The sequence below is a fragment of the Bombina bombina genome, chromosome 1, assembly GCF_027579735.1.
Source record: "Bombina bombina isolate aBomBom1 chromosome 1, aBomBom1.pri, whole genome shotgun sequence".
NCBI classification, from domain to species: domain Eukaryota; kingdom Metazoa; phylum Chordata; class Amphibia; order Anura; family Bombinatoridae; genus Bombina; species Bombina bombina.
Window position 1 is genome coordinate 1,222,410,783 of NC_069499.1, and position 10,180 is coordinate 1,222,420,962.

General features: G+C 37.8%; 1 protein-coding gene across 1 annotated transcript in view; it reads left to right on the forward strand.

Annotated features, from left to right (window-relative positions):
- LOC128664133 (5-hydroxytryptamine receptor 3A-like) overlaps positions 1 to 4,493 on the forward strand; it is a 172,202-nt gene extending 167,709 nt beyond the window's left edge. Inside the window, exons 11-12 of the mRNA XM_053718839.1 lie at positions 622 to 684; positions 3,824 to 4,493. Coding sequence (XP_053574814.1) covers positions 622 to 684; positions 3,824 to 4,101 — 341 coding nt within the window. The 3' untranslated portion in view covers positions 4,102 to 4,493. The remainder of the gene's footprint in view (positions 1 to 621; positions 685 to 3,823) is intronic.
- The last annotated feature ends 5,687 nt before the right edge of the window (positions 4,494 to 10,180 follow it).

A 10,180-nucleotide genomic window follows, 5' to 3' on the forward strand; every position in this document is an offset into this window, starting at 1 on the left:
AGAAAATCTTCAGTAATAAGTAAATGCGGTTAAAATAATTAGGATTTAATAGCACGTTTATCACATTAAAATAATATTTAAGTGTAGCAAGGATCTTTCCCATAGTAACAGGTAAAGCTGTTAGTATGGGTTTTTACTTGCAGTTAATTTACAGGCAGGATTTTGGACAGATCATATTGTATGTACTACTTATACTTAATATATCTAATAGTAAAGATTAAAGGGAAATGAAACCCAAATTGTTTCTTTCATGATTCAGATAGAGAATACAATTTTAAACAACTTTCTAATGTACTTCTTTTATCTAATGTGTTTCATTCTATTGGCATAATTTGTTGAAGGAGCAGCAGTGAACTAATGGTTTCTAACTGAACACATGGCTGAGCCAATGACAATCGGTATATATATTCAGCCACCAATCAACAGCTAGAATCTAGGTTCTCTCTGCTGCTCCTGTGCTTGCCTAGATAAACCTTTGAGCAAAGGATAACAAGAGAAGGAAGCAAATTAAATAATAGAAGTACATTGGAAATTTGTTTAAAATTGTATTCTCTATCTGAATCATGAAAGAAAAGTTTTGGGTTTCATGTTCCTTTGTGAGAGACTGTTTTCTTATTACAGAAGCTGGTTCAGCTGGCCAGGAGGGAGCAAAGGATCTGACTGCTTCTGTGAACACAGCACTAGGTAAGTGAGTATAGAAGCTATTAGCTGAATGACAGGAAAAGGTTAAATACTAACCAGTGTAAGTTTAGTTAAGAGTTTCCAGAAATTTCAGCTAGCAAAAGTGTCCCAGGGAATAAAGATTCCTTAGTGGGAATTATTCCACAGTGAATAATGAAATAGTGTAGGTTATACACAAGGAGTACTCTGTGTAGCAAGTGAAATAGTTTGAAGGAGAATATTTCCCCAGTGAAGTAGGTTTTCCAATAGTAGTTTCAATCCAACACAGGTTAGAAATCAGTACACATTGAACAAGCACTGGTAGATCAGGTGAACAAGATTACAGAGGCTAGGATGCTTGGATGTATTGGTAGAGGTATTTGCAGCAGAAATAGTAAGGTTCTTATGCCACTTTATAGATCATTAGTTAGGCCTCATCTTGAGTATTGTGTGCAGTTCTGGAGGCCATATCTTCAGAAGGATATTAACAAACTTGAATCTGTGCAAAGGAGGGCTACCAAAATGGTACATGGTCTAAAAAATAAAACTTACCAGGATAGGCTCAATGACCTAAATATGTATAGCTTAGAGGAGAGAAGGGAAAGAGGTGATATGATAGCAACTTTCAAGTACATTAAAGGGTTTAGTAAAACTGAGGCAGTGGGTATTTTACATAAAATGGAAAATTCAAGAACAAGGGGTCATGAGCTCAAGCTAAAGGGTAGTAGATTCAGGAGTAATTTGAGGAAGCACTTCTTTACAGAAAGAGTGATTGATTTATGGAATAAACTTCCTCAAGAGGTAGTAGCAACAAACACTGTGGGGGACTTTAAAAATGCATGGGACAAGCATAGGGCTATCCTACGAACTAGATAAGTTTATACTGTTAGGTAAGGTGGGGCAGACTTGCTGGGCCTATGGCTCTTATCTGCCGTCAATATCTATGTTTCTATGTTTCTATGTTTCTATGTTTCTATGAATCAAGTAGAAGGGTTTACCTAATTAAGGTGGATTAACTGTGAAAAAGTAAGCACTAAAGGTGGTATTTTACAAGTATATACATATACATGACATACACAGAGAGAAAAAATCTGGCACTCTCTTGCAAATACACAGCTAAGATTAACAACAAAAATGGAAGAGTTAGTTACTGCATCTGTCCAAAAGGGTCAAGCCCAGGAACCACGTCCCTCCTGGGTTCCTATCCACAGCCATACAATGCATGCTTTCAATCACTCAAACTCGAAAACACACAAGGGTGCACAGGCCTTATGTAATCTCCCTAGACACAAGCAAAACATGGACATGGACAGCACTCCCAAACTGGACCAGGTATACATCCTATGTCCCTGCAAAATGCACAGCCCTGGGTGCACAGTAGCATTCACAGCCAGCTGCCCAGCCCTTTGCTTGCCTTTTTTTCTTACACCTGAGACCTTATATCTTTGAACCCTTATAACTTTTTAATCCAATATTTTTTTTAAATATTTTCTTATCAGACAGTGTTATTATTAGTGTACCTGTACTTTTAAATTTATTTTTAAAGTTTTATTTTTTACTTTTTAGTCGAGCTTAACAGTTAACCAGAGCTCTGAAGTCATGCTGCCCCGACGCACGTTAAATTTAATTGCGCACGTTACTTCCGACACACGCAGAGCAACAACATACCCCTTTTCGGTTTCGCGACACTCAAGTTGTGTTTTTTTTAAAATAGCAAGTCTCTTTTAGAGCACCTTAAAATTCAACTACTATAAAGGTGGTTTTCATAGCAGTCATCAGATAAATAAAGAAGATACCTCTCACTTATAAGAGAGGAGGAGTACTGTCTTTCACATAAGTTGTGTCTTCGGGGTATACATTGTATCATGGAAATATTGAGTGACTTGAATCAGTCATACTCCCCTTCTTAATTTACCTTTTTACCCCTTTTTTAATTAGCTTCTCCCTCACTTTATTATTAAAAAGGAACATACAATAGCTAGTACTTACAGATATACCGTAATCTAACAATGGGCAAATTTTTATTAAATTTAAAAATAACACATTTGTTATTAAAGTGTTATATGCCGGAGGTCTTTGTATTATGTACATCAATGTTCTACTATAATTATGTTGCCTATTAAATTAAACTATTGGAGAAAAAAAAAAAATCTGGGAGATGCGGTGGGTGCATATTCACCAAAATAGATTTTTCATACAGGAAATTGTTAGCCTATTTTTTATTGTATTTGTATTTTTTAAAATTTTTAGTTTGGGTCATGGCACAAGTATTTATGTGTTTGTCATAGTAGTCACTAGAACTTAACTGCATTGTATGATCAAATTTTACTTGAATTTACTTTCTGTTCCGATTATCAATATGGAAACAAATTGGGGTGACAAGAGGGAGCAAAAGTCCCTCAGCTTGGACACATTCGGCATCTGATCCTAGGGTCTAGGGTTAACGTATCCCACCTACAGTTTTAGGAGACAATTTATTCTCATTTGCTACCACTTGAATTGAGTGAAAATTGCATTAATCTGTTAGACACCAAGTTCAGAGTAATCACTATGTGGGGGGTGTCTGTAACTGCGCTACTATCTCTAAATAAATTCAAACAATCATGAGACCACTCACTTAAAAGAAGTTAATCTCTTCTTTCAAACAGGATCACATGACCTCATTGTTAATGTAAATAATAGCAGTAAGTTAATCCATTAAATATTTTACCTAATTTTCAACATTTATGCATTCATTTAACCAGTTTTTCTTGCAACCTATTACATTTTCTACCTTTGTTTTCTTTAAAGGGACAGGAAACCCCAAAAGTTTATTTTATGATTTGCATAGAACATACAATTGTAAAGAACTTTCCAATGGCCTTCTATATATCTTGTTATCCTTTGCTGAAGAAACAGCATTGCACTGCTGGCAGCTAAATGAACACATCTAGCTAGCAAATGACATCTATTGATGTTCAACACCTGAACTAAACAATATCACCTTTTACATTTGTCACTAGATACATTTATATACTTATTTTCTCCTTAAAATGTCTTATTTATCTCTTAACCTGTTATTTTATAACTCATATTGCTTGTAGCCAACATACCTTACAACTATACATTTCCTCCTATTTATCTCATATACCCCTTAATGTTGTCTGTCTTGTCCCTTTGTTAGTGGCGAATGAAGAAACCCCTGCCCCTCCTGAGACAACATTTGCTTCCAACAGACAAATTGCTAAGAAATCTACTGACAGCGCTGAGATCAAACTGCTCAAGAGACTCTTACTGGAGCTACTTATGGTTCGTCGTCATTTGATAGCCACCAAGACAGAGGAAAGTGCTAAGTCTGAGTGGCACGTAGTAGCTTTTGTATTGGATCGCTTCATCCTCATCCTTTATATTCTCACAGGGACGTTCATTATGCTTTCTGTGGTGATTGTATGGATTTTTTAAAGTGTTGAGTGCAAAACATAACTTTCAACTTGTAATACCAACACAAATTAGCGTGATCGAGATATCCATTGAAAGTATAAGTTACGGTCAAGCAAAGTTGGACGCACTAACCCCTCTCTGGTTAACGCTCTTTACAATGAACTTGCTATAAAAAAATTGCGAGCTAATGGTTTGTAATCTGGCCCATATTAAGTAATTACATGTATGCAGTTAATAATTTAATATCATTTTGATTATTTTTATATTGAACATGTTTAATCCTAGAAACACTCTCCATCAGTTATGAATGTACATTTAAATGTTAGCATTTACTTGTGCGCAAGATTCATATTTTGAAAGTGTGCTTTTCATTTCCTTTTCAAGTTCCTATAAAATAAAAATTGATTATCGGATAGATTACGAGTTTTGCGTTAGGCTGAAAAAGCAGCGTTAACAGGTCCTAACGCTGCTTTTTCTCTACCGTTGGTATTACAAGTCTTGCAGGTTTAGGGGCACCACACACTTTTTTGGCCTTACCGCAAAACGACTTACGTAAACTTTGTAAACCCTTTTTTCTATGGGACTTCCATAGCGCTGGTATTACGAGTCTGTCCAGGGAGGCCAAAAAGTGAGCAGTACACCCTCTCCTGTCAGGGGTCCTACCACATTTTAAAGTCAGTAGCATAAAACTCATAACTAAAGTGCTAAAAAGTACACTAACACCTATAAACTACCTATTAACCCCTAAACCGAGGCCCTCCCACATCGCAAACACTAAAATAAAATTTTTAACCCCTAATCTGCCGCTCCAGACATCGCCGCCACTATAATAAACATATTAACCCCTAAACCGCCACACTCCTGCCTCGCAAACACTAGTTAAATATTATTAACCCCTAATCTGCCGCCCCTAACATCACCTCCACCTACATTATACTTATTAACTCCTAATCTGCTGCTCCAACATCGCCGACACCTACATTATTTTTATTAACCCCTAACCTGCCGCCCCCAATGTCGCCGCCACCTACCTACACTTATTAACCCCTAATCTGCCGCCCCCAATGTTGCCGCCACTATTCTAAATTTATTAACCCCTAAACCTAAGTCTAACCCTAACACCCCTAACTTAAATATAATATGAATAAATGTAAAGAAAATTACTATCATTAACTAAATTATTCCTATTTAAAACGAAATACTTACCTATAAAATAAAGCCTAAGCTAGCTACAATAAAACTAATAGTTACATTGTATCTAGCTCAGGGTTTTTTTTATTTTACAGACAAGTTTGTATTTATTTTAACTAGGTAGAATAGTTACTAAATAGTTATTAACTATTTACTAACTACCTAGCTAAAATAAATAAAAATTTAACTGTAAAATAAAACTTAACCTAAGTTACACTAACACCTAACACTACACTGCAATTAAATAAATAAATTAAATTAAAAACAATTAAATAAATTAAATTAAATTAGCTAAATCACAAAAAACACTAAATTACAGAAAATAAAAATCAAACTACAGATCTTTAACCCTTTGAGTGCTAATGACGGCTCTGAGCCGTCACAGAGTTTCCCACTCTGGTGCTAATGACGGCTCAGAGCCGTCACTAGCACTCTCCCACCTTGAGGGAGATCTGGTGGCTCCCACCCGCTCCTACCCCGGCGATCGTGCCTGTAGAGTGACAGGCATCGCCAGGGCTTCCCGTTTTGCGTGGTGACGTCACACGCAATAACTTGATGACGTCACCGCGCAACTTTATTTATACTTAACAATGTTAAGTATAGGAGCAGGGGGCATGCTGCTTAGAAACCTGTATCTCAGGCATCTAAGCAGCTACAGACCCCCAATCGCCTAACCTTTCCAACAGTGTAAGTCTTGGGGGTCTGACAAAAAATAAAAAGAAAGTTGAAAAACAAAGGTAAAAAAAAAAAAAACATTAAAAAATCTTAGCACCCAGGTGGGAAAGTGCTTAGCACTCAAAGGGTTAAACTATATAACCTAATCTAATATCCCTATCAAAATAAAAAAGCCCCCCCAAAATAAAAAAACCCTAGCCTAAACTAAACTACCAATAGCCCTTAAAAGGGCCTATTGCGGGGCATTGCCCCAAAGAAATCAGCTCTTTTACCTGTAAAAAAAATTTCAAACACCCCCCAACAGTAAAACCCACCACCCACACAACCAACCCCCCCAAATACAAACCTAACTAAAAAACCCTAAGCTCCCCATTGCCCTGAAAGGGCATTTGGATGGGCATTGCCCTTAAACGGGCAGTTAGCTCTTTTGTGGCCCAAAGCCCTGACCTAAAAATAAAACCCACCCAATGCCCCACAAAAGGCCCTTTTAAGGGCTATTGGTAGTTTAGTTTAGGCTAGGGTTTTTTTTTATTTTGGTGGGGCTACTTTTATTTTGATAGGGCTATTAGATTAGGTGTAATTAGTTTAAATATCTTGTAATTTGTTTATTATTTTCTGTAATTTAGTGTTTTTTGGTGTACTTTAGCTAATTGTATTTAATTTATTTAATTGTATTTAATTTATTTAATAGTATTTAATTTAGGTAATTTATTTAATTGTAGTGTAGTGTTAGGTGTTAGTGTAACTTAGGTTAGGTTTTATTTTACAGGTCAATTTGTATTTATTTTAGCTAGGTAGTTATTAAATAGTTAATAACTATTTAGTAACTATTCTACCTAGTTAAAATAAATACAAACTTGTCTGTAAAATAAAAATAAACCCTAAGCTAGATACAATGTAACTATTAGTTATATTGTAGCTAGCTTAGGGTTTATTTTACAGGTAATTATTTAGTTTTAAATAGGAATTATTTAGGTAATAATATTAATTTTTATTTAGATTTATTGTAATTATATTTAAGTTAGGGGGTGTTAGGGTTAGACTTACGTTTTGGGGTTAATACATTTAGTATAGTGGCGGCCACATTGGGGGCAGCAGATTAGGGGTTAATAAATGTAGGTAGCTGGCAGCGATGTTAGGGACAGCAGATTAGGGGTTAATAATATTTAACTAATGTTTGCGAGGCGGGAGTGCGGCGGTTTAGGGGTTAATGTGTTTATTATAGTAGCGGCGATGTCCAGAGCGGTAGATTAGGGGTTAATAAGTATAATGTAGGTGGCGACGATGTCGGGGGCGGCAAATTAGGGGTTAATAAAAATAATGTAGGTGTCGGCGATGTTGAGGGCAGCAGATTAGGGATTTATAAGTATAATGTAGGTGGCGGCGGTGTCCGGAGCAGCAGATTAGGGGTTAATAAGTATAATGTAGGTGTCGGGGCAGCAGATTTGGGGTTAATAAGTCTAAGATTAGGGGTGTTTAGACTCGGGGTTCATGTTAGGGTGTTAGGTGTAAACATAAATTGTATTTCCCTATAGGAATCAATGGGGCTGCGTTACTGAGTTTTACGCTGCTTTTTTGCAGGTGTTAGACTTTTTCTCAGCCGGCTCTCCCCGTTGATCCCTATGGGGAAATCGTGCACGAGCTCGTACAACCAGCTCACCGCTGACTTAAGCAGCGCTGGTATTGAAGTGAAGTGTGGAGCAAAATTTTGCTCTACGCTCACTTTTTGTCTTTTAACGCCGGGTTTATAAAAACCCATAATACCAGCGCTGTTGGCAAGTGAGCGGTGAGAGAAAACTGCTTGTTAGCACTGCATAGCTCCTAATGCAAAACTCATAATCTGGCCGTATATTTGTTAACTTCTGAAATGATCATGTGCAAGAACTTTTTCAATGCAAATTGTTTTTTGGGCACATAGAGGCTAAAAAAGCATTTACCAATGGGTCCAGATTATAAAATTAAAAAAAACTCACAAAAAAACAGAGAAATGTCAAATGTGTTTATGATTGATTGGAATAGCATTGTCACATTGTCCCCATGCAAGGTATGATGCCTTTTTATGCATTTAAAGATCATTAGATAAATAAATAATTGAGGTGTTGAGGAATGGATTGGAATTTCATACACCTAGATTTAGAGTTTTGCGGCCAAAGGGGTGCGTTAGCTACGCGTGGTTTTTTTCCCCGCACCTTTTAAACAACGCTGGTTTTTAGAGTTCTCTGAAGGGCTGCGTTAGGCTCCAAAAAGGGAGCATACAGGCATATTTACCGCCACTGCAACTCTAAATACCAGCGTTGCTTACGGACGCGGCCAGCTTCAAAAACGTGCTCGTGCACGATTCCCCCATAGGAAACAATGGGGCTATTTGAGCTGAAAAAATCCTAACACCTGCAAAAAAGCAGCGTTCAGCTTCTAACGCAGCCCCATTGTTTCCCATGGGGAAACACTTCCTAAGTCTGCACCTAACATCCTAACATGTACCCCGAGTCTAAACACCCCTAACCTTACACTTATTAAACCCTAATCTGCCGCCCCCTGCATATTATTTTTAACCCCTAATCTGCCACTCCGTACACTGCCGCAACCTACGTTATCCCTATGTACCCCTAATCTGCTGCCTCTAACATCGCCAACCCCTATATTATATTTATTAACCCCTAATCTGCCGTCCCCAACGTCGCCACCACCTACCTACAATTATTAACCCCTAAACTGCCGACCGGACCTCACCGCTACTCTAATAAATGTATTAACCCCTAAAGCTAAGTCTAACCCTAACACTAACACCCCCCTAAGTTAATTCTTATTAAATAAATTAATCATATTTAAATCTAAATACTTACTACTTACCTGTAAAATAAACCCTAATATAGCTACAATATAAATAATAATTATATTGTAGCTATTTTAGGATTAATATTTATTTTACAGGCAACTTTGTATTTATTTTAACCAGGTACAATAGGTATTAAATAGTTAATAACTATTTAATAGTTACCTAGTTAAAATAATTACAAAATTACCTGTAAAATAAATCCTAACCTAAGTTACAATTAAACCTAACACTACACTATCAATAAATTAATTAAATAAACTATCTACAATTATCTACAATTAAATCAACTAAACTAAATTACAAAAAAAACCAAACACTAAATTACAAAAAAAAACAAACACTAAATTACAAAAAATAAAAAAAGATGGGGGGCGGAGTTAGCCACAGCACAGAGTGGACGCGTGCATGCTAAGCTCCTACTATGAATATTTGATATAATATATATATTCTTGAAATACAAACTTTATCTTGCTATAAAAGTGTAGTTAGAAGAGAGCTATCACTACACTTTTGAGTTAGCCTGTTTTTCTTTTCTTTTTTTCCCTTTGATTTTGGAGCCACATGAAAGAACCGTGATTTCTAATACTGCTAGCAGAGAACTGATAACCCATCTTACCGGAGACGGGAAATAACTTATCCACTACAGTTACCGGAGAATTGGTATCAGAACTCTAGTCGATTGTTGCCCTGCCTTAAGCCCTCACTCCGGTAACTTATCCGATCTACCCGCAAACTCTAACAGGAAACCCTGCAAACCGTGAGAGACCGAACAGCCCATCCGCTAACAGGGTCACTGTATGTGCCTGGGTGATAGGGGTCTCAGACAGAGGATCGGAACGCCACTTCTACCTTCCTTTACCTGCAGCTAGATTCCTGCCTTCCACATCATCCCTGCATTGCTCCGGAGGGACGGGGACCCGCTCCGGAGCACCTACTCTAACTCCTACTCTAACTGTGGCTGTCAGATAAGGAGATCCGATCCTGTGAGTGCGCTCCAACACAGACAGGGGAAGCCCCAGATACTCGCACTGGTAGCAGCGATACACTGCCGTTTGCTCTCACAGCTCCGGAGGGTCGGGGATCCGCTCCGGAGCCCTTACACTAAGGCCTGCAACACTACCAAGAAAGAGGCCTCCTGGAAGATCGTGCAGCCCGTGGACTCAATCTAACATACTGAGGTTAGTAAAGGTGCGGGAGGTGACAGCTGGGAGGAGAACGGTGACTCGCTAATCTGCAGGTGAAAGAAAGAGGGGAAACAAGGGAGGAAAGCTCTACTGACTGTTGAGACACGGAGGTAGGCAGCGGGGCCTTCTTACTTTCAAAAGCGCTAGAAAGGCGTGAATCTACGCCATCTTGAAAGCCATACAGGACTCTGCCATAGATGTATCATAACCGGTA